The sequence below is a fragment of the Echinops telfairi genome, unplaced genomic scaffold (assembly GCF_000313985.2).
Source record: "Echinops telfairi isolate 266 unplaced genomic scaffold, ASM31398v2 ScPeMD7_443;HRSCAF=831, whole genome shotgun sequence".
Taxonomy (NCBI): domain Eukaryota; kingdom Metazoa; phylum Chordata; class Mammalia; order Afrosoricida; family Tenrecidae; genus Echinops; species Echinops telfairi.
Genome location: NW_022104341.1, coordinates 33,757,739 through 33,773,057, shown reverse-complemented (window position 1 = coordinate 33,773,057; position 15,319 = coordinate 33,757,739). Strand labels below are relative to the sequence as shown.

Genomic DNA, 15,319 nt, shown 5'->3' with positions numbered 1-15,319 from the left:
CCACTTTTCTGTTGTCCATCCCCCAGGGAGGAGGTCACATGTACATCCTTGTCATCGGTTCCTCCTTTGCAACCCACCCTCCTTTCACCCTCCCAGTATCACCACTCACACCACTGGTTCTCCTCTGTCCTTTACGGTCTCTCTGAATTAGAATTGGCTCAATAGCAGAGGGTTTGGTTTGGGTTTGAATGCTCTACAATATCCTTGGATATATTTGCAGCACATGCAAATAGATATACTCCCACTCACTGTAGTTAGATTTTAAAATGCTTGTTGGTGTTGTTGCTGCTGCTGCTCTTTTGTTCGGACAGCAACCCTGCAGGACTGCACAGAACTTCCCCATAGGTTTTCTCAGTCTTTAAGGATTTGTCAGGTCTTTTCTTCCCTGAAGTGACTGGTAGATGTGAATTATCAATCTTTCCATTAGTAGCCAAGCACTACCCTATTGACCTCCCAGAGTTCCTTTAGAATACACAGTATAAAGTAAACACAGGGCGAGGGGGTTATATTTTGAGAGGGACAGGGTGGTATATTGTGTGGCAGAGGGCAGAGGGAACACAGTGAATGAGTTGAAATATAATGTATATGAGCTATTGAGTGTAAGACTGATGATGTGCTCTGTAAACCTAATTCTCAATGAAAAGTTTAAAAATCTATAATAAAACACTTAGAATATAAAATAATGTGGGATTTTCAAAAACCTTTTTACTCTCTTAGATCGCTGAATTCTGTAATGCCAAAAACCATAATCGCGAAGCTCCAAATCTACAAAACGAAAAATGCGATTTCCAAAGCACATGGGAGGTGATCAGTAATTCTGAGGATTTTAATGTCACCACACCTAATGCCACCAGTCTACACCCTCCTGTCTTCTCCTTACTGAGGATCCGTGAAAGAATTGTGTGCTTGGTTCTTGATAAGTCTGGGAGCATGGCGGTAAGCTTAATGGCCCATGTTTGCTGGATGTGGGAAATGATGGGTGATTAAAGAGCTAAGAAAACGTTGGACTTTCTCTGCACCTGGGTGTTCTAAATTGCATGAAGGCTTAACGCCCTATATCTTCCTGTGGCCCTAATCTCAGGAGAGACAAAATAATATTGTCGTAAAAGAGAGATGTCAACAGAATTAGATAGAGCGAGCACAAGCACCCTTGTTTGCTCCCTGTAAAATAGAGGGTTTGCTGCAGAGACACTCAAGCTCTTTAGTAAAGTTTCAGGTACAAGATCTGACCTGGAGGTTGAAATCTGCAGTGGAGTTTAACCATGCTCCCTCTATAAATTTGGAATGCTTGAGAGACATGAGAATAGAGTCAAATGGAAGCTGCTGAACTCCATGATCCAGGTATTGAGGGAGAGGATAAATGTGCTGAGGTTTATATCTGGAAAGACCAAGTAAAGAAGAATGTGAGCCTTGTTGTGTCACCACGCAACCAATTTCAATCAATCTATCAGTGGAGAAATGGGGGGGGGGCAGTAAATGATAGAGGAAAGAGGTAAGATCAGACTAGGCCTCTAGGACTCAGTTGTAGCTCAGCTGTTTCACCTTCTGAGTAGCTCTGCTCTCCGGTGGGGAACTATTGAGTTACGTGGTTAAATGTTGGGCTACTAACTGAGAAGTTGGTGGTTTCAGCCTACCTAGAGATACCTTTGAAGGAAGGCCTGGTGACCTGCTTCTGAAAGGTCAGCCTTGATGGCCCAATGGAATGTAGCCAAGAATCCACTCCAGTTAAAAGACTCTGCGCTGCTACTTCCTATACTATCAGTTGTCCCATAACACTTACTCATATGTTCATCAATTTGGGCAAAAATGGATCATTTCTTTTTTGTTTGTTTTTTTTTATATCACCAGTTGCTGTGCACAGAAAATTCCTACCAACAAATCCAGTACACTTGTTTTATATAATCTGCTATTACCTTCCAATTGAAAACCACATGGTTCTTTTTCTTGTTCTTTTTTATTCAGGGTTTATATGACGGCATTGTTCGCCTAGATCGGCTGAATCAAGCAGCAAAATATTTCCTACTGCAGATCATTGAAGATGGATCCTGGGCTGGAATGGTTCATTTTGATAGTTATGCCACAGTGGTAGGTGACCTGATCCAAATAACAAGCAGCAATGACAGAAACCAGCTTATTGGGAAATTACCTACAGTAGCTAGTGGAGGAACTTCCATCTGCTCTGGAATACAAACAGCTTTTCAGGTGAGAATCATTCTGCAAATATAGATGATCTTTTGTTGTTATTTTTAGAATATTTATTTTTGTGACTGCAAGTACTTACTGCCTAATTTTAATGTAACTCGTTTTTTTAAAAAAGCAAACCACATGGTGCTAACAAGCACATAAAAAAATCAATTTTTAAAAAGTTAGTGAATCCCTGGCACTCTGTGATACTCTCCTTCCTGACATGATTGCTGAAGACAAAGCGGGTGCATAAGTAAATGTGGCGAAGGAAGCGGATGGTGCCCAGCTATCAAAAGATATAGGGTCTGGGGTCTTAAAGATTTAAAGTTAAATAAGCGGCCTGGCCATCAAGCAGGAAAGCAACTAAACCCATATGGAAGAAGCACACCAACCTGTGCGGTCACAAGGTGTCGATGGATCAGGTATCAGGTATCAGAAGATCCAAAACAAACAATTATGTTGATGCAAATGAGAGAGGTAGAGTGGAGACCCAAAGCCCATCTGTAGACAATTGGACATCCTCTCACAGAAGGGTCACACAGAAGGGATAATTCAGCCAGGGTGCAATATAGCACCAATGAAACACACAACATTCCTCTAGTTCTTGAAGCCTCCACACCCCCACACCCCTACTATCATGACCCCAGTTCTACCTTAAAATCCTGCTGGACCAGAGTATGTATATTGGTACAGATAAGAGATCTTTAAACACGGAATCCTGGACAGATAAGCCCCTCAGGAACAGTAGTGGGAGTAACAATACTATGGCGGGAGCAGGGAAAGGGAGAGAAAGGGGAAACCAATCACAATGATGGATGTATAACACCCCTCCTCAAGGGGACAAATAACAGAAATGTGGGTAAAGGGAGACAGCAGCTATTTAAGTTACCAAAGATACAAGAATAAATAAATAAAAACATATAATTGATGAAGGATTCACGAGGGTGAGGGAGAGAGAGGGAAAAAGAGGAGCTGATACCAAGGGCTCAAGTAGAAATAAAATGTTTTGAAAATGATGATGGTAACCTATGTATAAGTGTGCTTGATACAATTGATTTATTGATTGTTTTAAGATCTGTAAGAGCCCCCAATAAAAGTATTAACATAATTTAAAAATTAGCGAATCAATGAATGATGAATGACTAAAATCAAACCCATACATAATGTATAAGACACATAAAGCACATAGCAAAGGTTTTATAAATGATAATACTGTAATAATTTGTTAGTTCTCTTAAGACTATAAAACATTTTACCTGTGTTTTCCTTGTGTCTTTGTTGATTATCTCTATATCTTATGTCCTAAGTCTCAAATGAGATGCTTAATAATAAAGATTTTAAGTTAATTCAAATTTTTCAATATGTTCATAACAAAGAAATAAATATGCCTCAGTGGAATAGAATCATATATATGTAGAACCATACAAGAATTTAGATTTAATCTAGTTCAATCATCTTGTTTTACTCAAAGAGTAAATACTCTTTTGTAAATACAGTGAACCCTCGTTTATCGCGGTTAATCAGTTCTAGACCCTATCGTGATAAATGAAATTCCGCGAAGTAGGATTCCTTATTTGTAAATCAAATATTTTCATAGTTAGAGCATAGAGGACATGAAAAAACACCCTTTAGTCACCATTACACTCGTATTACCCAATTTATTAAACGAAAAAGGGAAAATACAGTAAAACATTTTGGACATTACAATTATCATTTATTATTTATTATATTATTTATGGTATCAAGCATGTACAGTATGAGCCAATCAGTGGCAGTAATGACAGAGCATGTGCTGTTACGCAAAAACCGTGATAGAGTGAAGCCGTGGAAGTCGAAGCGCGAAGTGGCAAGGGTTCACTGTACTTCCTTATTTACAAATAGACCTAGAAAGTGAAACTAGCAATGAAATTTCATAGATGTAATTGAAGCATCCCGTGAAATGCTAAAGGAGAGGATTCTATTTAATATCTGCTTCCCTGTAAGCTCCATGAATGCAGAAGTCATGTAGTGCCTGCTGAATCTCAGCATCCAGCACATGGGCTGGCACGCTGTAGACAGTGCTCAGGAACTGAGCAAGCAAGGGCGCAGTCATGCAGAGAACCGTGCATCCCCGAGGGATCTTTCTTCCTTTGGTACTCAAATGAGTATCTTGATGGGATGGGGATGCTGTATGAGGAATTGTGTCATGCACATATGTTTCTATTGTAGAGCACTATAACACTATCTCTCTCTTTCATTGTTTGGTTTTAATGCTTATCATAGAATAAATTACATACATAGATTAGTCATCCCTTGCCTACAAACATGCAAAAGTAGTAATGCGGGGGGAGGGTTGTCACTAATTTTCTGATAGAAGCTTTATTAGGAGCTTCTATATCCTATATTCTCTTAAGCAAATCCACACACACCTCCGCTATTTGTTTCTGGGCCCGTGACAGCCACCACATTTTGTTGTTGTTATTGTTGGACTAGAATCAGTGTCTCAAAATAGTTTTTTTAAGACACCACTACAAATTAAAACCATCAGAGAAGCTAAAGCGGAGTTCTTTCCCTGAGCTCCCCCACTATGTTTTGGTGTATGGATGACTTGGATGCCTGTACCTCATGGTGAGAATTCATTGGCATTTAACTCAAAATGCATTTTCCACAGCCCTACTTCCACATAATGTTATTTATGTAAACATTTCCTGCAGCAGATAGATACGCGCACACACACACACACACACCCCTAATGGCTAAGATCCCCCAGGGCTGTTGATTCAACTGTAAAACAGAGACTCTCATCCATTCTGAGCATGTGTTTATTTTCTCTGATAATTGTTGTCTGAGTCCTCACCAATCTATTTGATGTAGGAATACCTTATAATTAAGACACTAATTATGTTTGCAGGAGATTAGAAAGAAGTTCCAGGGAACAAGTGGATCTGAAATAATGCTGCTGACTGACGGAGAGGACAACACTGTATCGTCATGTATGGATGAGGTGAAACAAAGTGAAGCGATTGTTCATGTGATTGCTTTGGGACCATCAGCTAATGAATTAATAATAGAGATGGCCTCAATGACAGGTAAAATATCAACTATAAATTCTAGCCCTTTGATAGCAATAAAGAAAGGAAGAGGGTGACAACAACTCTCCAACTCCTGCCTTGCCAGACACGGTGCCAGCAGCTGGGGACCAGAGCCCAGCCAGACACAATCACTTCATCAAAGTGATCCCAATGCAGCCAACTAGGGGACGATAAAACCGATGCTGAGATAAAGTGATCATGACACTCCCTCCCCTGGGAGTACGGATTTGCCTGAGTGGAAACCACTCGTTCTCCCAGGATTGGATGGAGCCAGGCAGAGAAGGCATCAAGGAAGGTGGCTTCAGAACTGCGCCTTGAGAAAAGTGTGGAATTTCTCTGGGAGGAAGAAGAAATAGAACAGAGAACAGGCCATGAGCAAGGTCATGTTGCAATGATGGTGCAGGACATGTATAGGAAATCCAGGGAGACCGGAATACAGACTGTGGATCGCAGGGCAGATAAATAAAAATTTGGGTTGAACAGCCCTAAATAACAGCTTCTGGATTAAACGTTAGCTATAGTGGCAATGTGGGTTACCCGAAGGTGATCTAAACACACCAGCTGCTCAGTGGAAGAAAAAGAAGTCTGTCTGCTTCAGTAAATATTTAGAGTTGTGTACATCCTATGTAAGGGAGCCTTGGTGGCACAGTAGGTTGTACACTGGCTGCTAACCCCAAGGTCAGCAATTCAAAACCATCAGTTGCACATGGAAAAAGACATGAGGCTTTCTGCTCCTGTAAAGACCTGCAGCCGTTGAAACCCCAAAGGGTAGTTTTCTTCTAACCTGCAGGGTCACTATGAGTCAAAATGAACTCAATGGCAGTGAGTTTGAGTTTCGGACATATGAGGTCCCTATGAGTTGGGATCAACTCACTGATAATGGGTTTGGTTTTTCAGGATAGGTAAGAAGTAGACCTGATGGCAGTGTGATTGAGCATTGTGTTCTAACCACAAGGTCAGTGGTTCAAATCCACCACTGTTCTGCAAGAGAAAATGGAAGCAGTCTGCTTCTGTACAAATTACAGCCTTACAAACCCTAGGGGACATTTTACTCCCTATTAATGTTGGGAGGAGTCAGAGTGGACTCAAAGGCAGTATGTTTGGTTTGGGAGTTTATTGTAGTTGTCACCTTGTTACACAAATGTGAAGAAAATGGATTACATGCTTCCAGTGTCTTCTTGAAACATTTATTTTCTTCTTGATGTTACTCTCCATCTGTATTCAAATATACTACACCCATTGCTATTGAGTCAAGGTTTTTATCAACTGTACTAAGCTAGCTTCTAAAGTAACCAAGCATATATTTGCTTTTTATTTAAATTTATTCTTTTTATAAGCTTCCATTGTTTGTAAAACACTTTCATAAGATTTCTTTCTCTCCCAAGTGAACCCCCATAAGTAGTACTTTTGTTGACCTATTTGTGTTGCTTACAATTTTTCATTTTCCTCCTTGCCAGCTGTTGTGAGGAAACCTCAATATAGCAGTTTTTTAACCTTTCTAATTTTTTCATAGTTAAATCGCTTTTTTAAATTTAATCATTTTACCGGGGACTCGTACAACTCTTATCACAATCCATGCATACATCCACTGTGTCAAGTGCATTTGCACATTTGTTGCCATCATCATTCTCAAAACATTTGCTTTCTACTTGAGCCCTTGGTATCAGCTCTTCATTATTTTTCCTTTCTAATTTTTTGATCCTGATGTAATATGGTTGGAAAATCTGGGAGCCAATATTGTTAGAATGCTATCTTAAATAAGGTCTTTGGGTAGCAAACGGTTTTCTTTTGGCCACTAACAATCAGGTTAGCGGTCACACCCACCTATGTGCAGCATACGAGAGTTGCTTATCTGCTTCCATAAACACCACAGCAAAGAAAACCCTATGGCCACATTGTATTAACAACACGTGGGGTCATCATGAGTCTGAAAGCAATAGAAATTATTTTTTTGGCTTCGTGTCATATAAAAATGAATAATCTTCCCAGATGGTTATGAGCTTTATTTAACACATGAAGTTGAACCATCTTTTGTTTAGTGTTCTATATGATATATTCTGGCTGTCTAACGTTTCAGATAACTGCTAAGATAGCTAATAGTTTCTAGGTGTGGCATTTTTCATGAACTTTTCAGTCTTTGCACCAGACTTCAGCCTATACTGAGACTGTGAATTGGTTAACGTTTTAATACTGCATTACATTTTGTTGCATTATTAATTACTAAAATATTATGAGTATTTATTCTAGAAAGTACTTTTACGAGTGTGTGTGCATTTTAGGAGGAATTCATCAATTTGCTTCAGACAATGCCCAGAGCAATGGCCTCATTGATGCTTTTGGAGCCCTTGCATCAGGAAACACGGATCTCTCTAAGAAGGCTCTCCAGGTGAGAATTCCCATTCTTGAGTTTGCATGCTTGCCCTTAGACATAATTAAGTAAGAGAAGTCCATGGTTATATGTTTTGACTTCTGTATTTTTCTTCCAGTTAAATTTTAATTAAATTAGAAGTTATTCTTTTAAATACATTACAATTATAGGACGAAATGAGAATTTGGCCCATGGCTATGACTTTAAGGAGTTTGAAAGTAGAACACAAATCACACAGACAAGTATGTGTAATAATCCTCCTAAACCCACTCCTTTTCTCGTCTTTTGTATCTCAACAGCGCCACCCACCATTTTAAGTCATTTACATTTAAAGTCCCTGAGTAAACTTACAATGTCTTGATTCATACGTAATGTCAGCCCAACATTTTAACTTTTCCCCTAAGTGATTTTACAAGAGTCTGTTAGTCTCCATATCCATTTCCACATATGGATACAAAGTCTATTAAAGTTGTTTCTTGCTAAACCACTCTTCTTCCCTCTCCCAATTCACCAAGTCTCTGCTATTAAAACATGCCATAACTACCTAATCCAACCTAATTCCTCATATCTTCCAGCAATGAGGATTATAGAGGAATATTTCGTATGGGTTAAGTTGTATGTTAGGGTACAAAAGAGACCCCAATATTGAAGACAATTTAAGGAGAACATCTATTAAGTCTTAAAAGAGACATGGACAGCACAAAGACACAGGCACATCATCTGGACGAGGGAGACCATTAGCACAAGGTCATGATGGCATCTGAGGATTCTCAGTCAGGCCACTAGTTAAATAAGTCAGGGAACAAAGGAAAGGGTCACAAATTGGTGACTGGTGGCAGAGCAATACAAGTTCCAGATGGAAATACAGAAACGGGAACAGGACCATGCCTGGTACACACAGGACCATGACTAGGTAGAAAACCTGACAAGATTGCTCAAAAGCCTTCCAACCATGGCAGTCCGGGCAAGACTGTCCATCAAGGCCACGCCAGGCAGGCCCCTCCAAGACTGCTCCTCCCCCGGCTGGAGGGAGAAAGGCGAAGGTAATCCGCTTTCCTTAGACTCTGCCTGTGGGCAAGAGTGATTAATGATAGAAAACAATTCAGTGAAACGTAATCTGTGCGAGCCGCAGAAAACCTCACCTTTCTCCCTCTGAGAGGCTAGTGGTGTTAAACTGATCACCTTGTGGTTAGCAGCCGAATACATAACCCACGAGGCCACAAGAGCGCCTTTCAAATACACTCACTCACTCTCTCACCCACTCACTCACTCACTCACTCACTCACCCACTCCACTCACTCACTGACATCGAGTCAATGCCAACTTATAGTGACCCTGTAGGACAGGTAGACTTGCCTTAGTGTGTTTTCAAGATTGTGAACTCTGCAGGGAGCAGAAAGTCCTACCTATCATTCTCCTGTGGCTTTGAACTGCTGACCGCTATGCCATCAGGGCTCCTTCAAATTCTCAAACCTCTACTAATTATTTTCTTTGGAATTTCATGAAGGTCCACAAGCTACACGTAGACTTCCAGTTCATTCCCTATTGGGCTCCCGCTCATTCTCCAGCCCCCAGCCGCCCGCCCCTTCCGTTCTGCCCTCCAGCCAGTTCTTCTCTGTGCCGAGCACTCTTCCGAGAGTGTGTGTCAGTAATCGTATGGCCATGTCTGAAACAGTAAAGCCTGTGTGTCTGCTCTAACACTTTTCTTACAGCGGTCTTTTCTGTCAGAACCGATAGTTCCACGTGTTCTGATTGAAACCCGATGTATCCCCGTCAGCTTTCAGAGTTCACACGTCTAAAATAGCACACCCTACATAAGCCTTTTCTCAGCCAGAAATGAAACACTGTCTTTAAAAGAAAGATGAAATTGTCATTTTCGCCAGTCACTAAGTTTTAAAATATGTTCAAACAGCTTGAAAGTAAAGGATTGTCCCTCACCAGTGACCTCTGGATGAATGGAACTGTAGTCATTGATAGCACCGTGGGAAAGGAGACGTTCTTTCTCGTCACTTGGAACCGAGCAGCGCCCCAAATTTCTCTCTGGGATCCCAAGGGAACACTGGTGGGAACATTCACAGAGGATACAAAATCCAAAATGGCATATTTCACGATTCCAGGAACTGCCACGGTGAGAAATCAGCTTTTAGACTTCCTCTTTACAATTTTTTAAGGTTTAGAGTAAATTGTTGGGAATATTGCACATACTATTTCTTAAATGCTTACTGTCAATAAAGTGTTATCTTCAAACTTAAGATCAAAATAGAATGTGCTTTTTATCATTGTATAAGCCAAATAATTCAATAGGAGAAAAAGGGAATTTATGTAACAGGGGGTGGAAGAAAAGGGCAAACTATAGTTTGGCCAAGAACTTTTGAGAGGCAGTGTGGGAGGAGGTGTTACAGCATGGTGTGCACATAGCTATAGCCTCTTTCCTTATTAGCTCATTTAGGATTATACAATCTGAGAACTGTGATGTTAAAACAAAGAAGGCAAACCAAAGCCAACTTATCAAAATTAATTTTATCAGGTGATGCTTTACCTGGTATATAAGCCATGCATGGCCCTAGTGTGGGTGTTTGTCTAAACGACCACTTTCTCATCTGTGGAATGTTGTACCAAAACCAAACCCATTGCCATCCAGTTAATGCCAACTTGCAGCAATCCTACATAGGATTTCTAATACTGTGTATCTTTCTGCGCAACTGGCAGCCTCATATGCCCAGCCCCGCCCCCTAGATGTTAGCAGCCCAAGGCTTATCCCATAGTGCATCTAGGGCTCCTTGTGGGAAAGAGAAAATTGATGGACTTTGAAAGCTTACTTACTATATTCCCATGAATTTTTAGGTGGGCACTTGGATTTACAGTCTTAAAGGCACAGCAAACCAAGAAGTATTAACTATCACAGTAACTTCCCAAGCATCAGATCCTTCTGTACCTCCAATCACAGTGACAACTAAAATGAATAAAGGCACAAACAGCTTCCCCAGCCCAATGATCGTTTATGCGGAAGTTCAACAGGGGTTCCTACCTGTTCTCGGAGCTACTGTGACTGCCTTCATTGAATCAGCAAAGGGGCATGTGGAAACTTTGGAACTTTTGGATAATGGTGCAGGTAATGACAGATTTCTTAAAAATAAGCCTATATTTTCATAAATAGTATTTTGTAGCAGTATATGAAGCAGCAGAATAAGCCTTAGAAAAATTGATGCAGATTACCAAAGAACAGAAACACAGCCAGAAAACTGTTCAGATTACATCTACAAAGTGCTTACCACAGTGTGTATCAGATGATAAGCACTCAGTAAAATTTAGCTACTGCTATCATTATTAGTTGTCTGGTTCGTCTAGTTGTCTTAGAGCAGTTTAGCAACCATATGAAATACTAGTTGGCCAAGAATTTACATTTTTAACAAGGTCAACAGCTATACAGATGTTGATGGTTCAAAGACCTCATTTTAAGAACTGCTGATATAAAAGAACATTACACTCCCTGCGAATTTTATTACCAAGGATGATGATACTTGGTCTCTTGACTAGTAAAATTGACCCATTGACATTCAGTGTTATTATTGAGACATGTGGGTATGTTACTATTATTTTGCTGTGTGTTTTTGTTTTTTGGTTTTGTTTGTTTATTTGTTCTGTCTCTAGTTCTGTTATTTTGAGTACAGTGTTCATTGTACTTATTTCTGGGTGTTGTAAGAGGAAGCAACACTATCCTCTTCTTGCTCAAAGGTTTATCCTAATAGATAGGTCTTGTTCTGCCAGAGAGGGAGCGAGTTAATGCATCGTAGAGCAAGAGCTGAATATTAAAAAATGAAAACAGAATGGTTGAAGGTACATCTAAAGAGGTACTTTCTAGCTGATGATGGTGAGAACTAAATCCTATGTAGAACACCTGCTCTTTAGTAAAGACTGTATGAAATAACAGAGGAATGACAATCCATGAGACAAAGCAAGTTCAAGTAGACCAATTTGCTGAGAGATCAGAAGAGTCCTATAAGAACCTGCATATAAACTAATAAGGGCCAGACAGGTGAGGTGTTTTATTATGCATAAATATAGATATACTTACACTAACTCAGTATCTGTATTTTATAATAATAATTAAGGGATATCAATTCAATTAGATAATGCCTTTTGGCAGAGCATAATTCAACTATTCTCCAAGGGGACAATATCAATGTTGGAATCCCAATGTTGTGCAAATACTTATAAAGGTCCGATGCATAACTTGGAAAATGTATGCGTCTCTTTGCCTTGCAGCAATGATGTATTCCTTCACTCCTATAACTAGGTGCTGATTCTTTGAAGAACGATGGGGTCTACTCCAGGTATTTTACAGCTTACACAGAGAGGGGCAGGTACAGCTTAAAAGTACGAGCTCATGGAGGAAAAAACACTGTCACGCGAAGCTTGGGGCATCCATCGAATAAAGCTCTCTATATACCAGGCTGGGTGGTGGATGGTGAGTAACTTGGGTCATGAAAGATCAAGTGCTAATGTAAATAATAGGCTTCAAACACTCTACTAATAAGAGTATAATCTTTCACTTTTATGGAATGAGGTTTTTAGCTGTTCTTGGAGTTCCTGTCTTGTTCAAATAGTAAATAAAATTGGCTGCTAACCAGAAGATTAGAGGTCTGACTATGCTGAGAGTCACTCAGAAAGAAGCCCTGGGGATCTACTTCCAAAAACCAAACCTGTACAGCCCTGTGAAACCCAGGGTATTCCCTGTGGCCGACCCTGGCCATTAATCATAATTGGCTGAATAGCAAGCACTTTGTTAGAATTATTAACAGTAGTTGGGAGCAACTTACCAAATCAAAACTCATAAAACTAATGTTCAGGTCAAGAGAAAAGAAACAAGGCAGTATACCATGAGCCTAAGTACAAGTTAGTTGCAAAATTTTTCCTAAATTCACATATGTTGTCAAAGATAAGTCAATGCGTAAGCATTTATTTGGAAAGTCAAAAGAAAAAAGGTGTGTAGATTAAAGTGATGAGAATGATTGAGGACAAATTATTTGATAGTTTTCCTTTGTTTTGTCCCTCATGTTGTGAGTTTAAAGGCCTTTCTGTTGGCAGTCGGAATGATCATCAGAAGTAGTGCTCCTTAGCAGGGCAAATGGAAAGGAACTGAGCAGGTGCTCGTGAGTGCAAAGGGCCTGGCAGGTTTCTACCCAGGATTGGTCTCACCTGGGAGATAATTTGGGAAGTTCAGCAATTCCTTAAAGAAGAGAGATATGAATTAATAATATTACTCAAATTCTATGCACCCTTAACACTAAGTAAATTTTCCATTCAATTCTATTCTGAAGATCCCAGTCTAGATGCTAAGGGGAGAATTCTTCCACCAGTGAGTTTGTCAGAGCAAAGACCAAGGCAATGACTCTCCTACAGGAACAGTGTCTTCATGCAGCTAGTAGGGTTTGGTTTATCAAACTGCTGAGAGATTTTCTGGGATAGAACAATGGCGAATGGAGAGTTAATAATATAAAATGAGAACAAAAATCCAAAGTTCTTCTTAGACTTTATAGGTTCACTAAAAATATTAAGAATATGAATGCTGTAGGACACAATTTATCAAAAACTGCCATTGAGTAAAGTTCATCATCTTTCAAAGATGACATCCTTGGGTTATAATTTCAACATACTATTTTTCTTGTAGAATTTTCTCTATGTATGACTTTGTTAACACAGTAGGGTGGGGGATGAGATTGTATAATAAGGAAAAAATCATTGGGATAAGGGAAATCAATAAATTGGGTTCTGAAAAGACTAACAAATTATAAACTAGGGGGTTTTTAATGCAGGGAAAATTGAAGGGAATCCACCAAGACCAGAAATAAATGAAGATAATCAGACCCCTCTGGAGAATTTCAGCAGAACTGCAACGGGAGATGCTTTTGTGATTTCAAATGCCCCACCTCCAAATTCACCTGATCAGTACCCACCAAATCAAATCACAGACCTGGATGCGAAGTCCAATGAGGATCAGATTACGCTCACGTGGACTGCGCCAGGAGATGATTTTGATGTTGGCAAAGGTAAGATGTGGTGTCATGTGGTACTTACTTACCTCGTGTTTGAGAGAATATATGCCGCAAACGGTTGAAAAGTAGATGAGACACAAAGCAATTTTCAACTGACAACTCAACATTCCTTTTGTAATCCTAACTTATATTCTAATTGTATAATGTAATATATTGTAATCAATCAAACATGGCACATTTACCTAATCTCAAGTTTTCATATCATGCAGATAACAATTGGCAGAGTTTTCAAAGTCAGAATCCGGCTTTTATTTTTTAAATGTGTAAGGCCTTTGTATATGAGTATAAATTTTGAATATCCAAAGAATCTTTTTGAGACTGAAAAACAGGAATTTAAAATAATATGCTTCGGTTTCTAAGTTACTTGTAATGTTTCCCCCTTAGTTGAACGGTATGTCATAAGAATAAGTGGAAGCATCCTGGATCTAAGGGACAACTTTGACAAGGCTCTTCAAGTGAACACCACTGAGCTACTGCCAAGTGAAGCCAACTCCAAGGAAACCTTTGTCTTTAAGCCAGGCAACGTCGCAGAAGAAAATGCAACATATATATACATTGCCATGCAGAGTGTGGACAAAAGCAATCTGACATCAAAAGTCTCTAATGTGGCTCAAGTCCCTTTGTTTGTTCCTCAAGCAGATCCAGGTCCTGATACTAACCCTGATAACCCTCAGAATCCCAGTGGGGACAATCACAATACTGGGGTTAACATTTCTACCGTGGTGTTGGCTGTGGTTGGGTCTGTGGCACTTGTTAGCATTATTTTAAGTTCCACCATCTGTGTTTTAAAGAAAAAGAAAAATGCAAATAGACCGAGGACTGGGTTTTAAGAAAGCCAAGAAAAATGAAGATTTGTGAATTTTGCCATTTCTTTTTGTTAATCATGAACTTGGAAAGTTCATTTTTATATGTCTTGAAAAGTATACTTTGGTTAAATATAAACAGCCAGGGATATTTGCAAAATTGTACATCAATACTAAAGTCTAATTATTTTATTTACCCTACCTATATAATGATGAATAAGGATCCTATTTCATATTGATACCTAGTTTGTGGTCTTTGAAACAAAAGTTTTTGAGAATATTTTGAACTTGATCAAGGAAAAACTCATGTAGTCAAAATACAAGCATAAGAAAGCAACTGAGCAATATTAGGAGGAAAATAAGTTGAGTCTTGCTCTTATTAAGCATAAATTTATGTCATAATATTTTCCAACTGCTCTAATTAATTGCTACAGTGACTGGGGCCTTGTTTATTGTGGTTTATGGAAATAGAGGTTACTAGTCACCACCTGAAGCCTATTTTTTCCTTATTTTCCCTAAATACAAGCATGTATCTACTCATTGTCCTTTAAATACCCATACTTCCTTGTGTACATTTTCTTTCATTATAGCAAACAATTACTACTGCTGCAATGTGTGGCCCTGTTTACAAAGAAAAATAAATGTTTTGAACAACAATATTTCAATTAAGTTCTTTTATTCACAATGTAAGCAACAGCTGTATTTTAAAACGCAGATGATGTCCAAGGTACAATACTATGCTTCGGCCTAAAGGGTCTTTCCACCATGAGAAAGAGTGAAAAATTCATTCTAGATGTTGAAAGAAACTGTTAAAGTTCTACACGTCTACTCTAGTTT

At 39.3% G+C, this 15,319-nt stretch overlaps 1 protein-coding gene across 2 annotated transcripts in view; it reads left to right on the top strand.

Annotated features, from left to right (window-relative positions):
- LOC101644414 (calcium-activated chloride channel regulator 4) overlaps positions 1–14,509 on the top strand; it is a 27,945-nt gene extending 13,436 nt beyond the window's left edge. The window contains exons 6-14 of one of the 2 annotated variants that reach the window (XM_045292151.1): positions 718–933; positions 1,963–2,202; positions 5,075–5,252; positions 7,535–7,641; positions 9,536–9,751; positions 10,468–10,735; positions 11,921–12,091; positions 13,440–13,673; positions 14,064–14,509. In XM_045292151.1, coding sequence (XP_045148086.1) covers positions 718–933; positions 1,963–2,202; positions 5,075–5,252; positions 7,535–7,641; positions 9,536–9,751; positions 10,468–10,735; positions 11,921–12,091; positions 13,440–13,673; positions 14,064–14,509 — 2,076 coding nt within the window. Of the gene's footprint in view, positions 1–717; positions 937–1,962; positions 2,203–5,074; positions 5,253–7,534; positions 7,642–9,535; positions 9,752–10,467; positions 10,736–11,920; positions 12,092–13,439; positions 13,674–14,063 lie in introns of both variants that reach the window. The other variant, XM_004699278.1, reaches the window with a different exon arrangement.
- Positions 14,510–15,319: the final 810 nt, after the last annotated feature.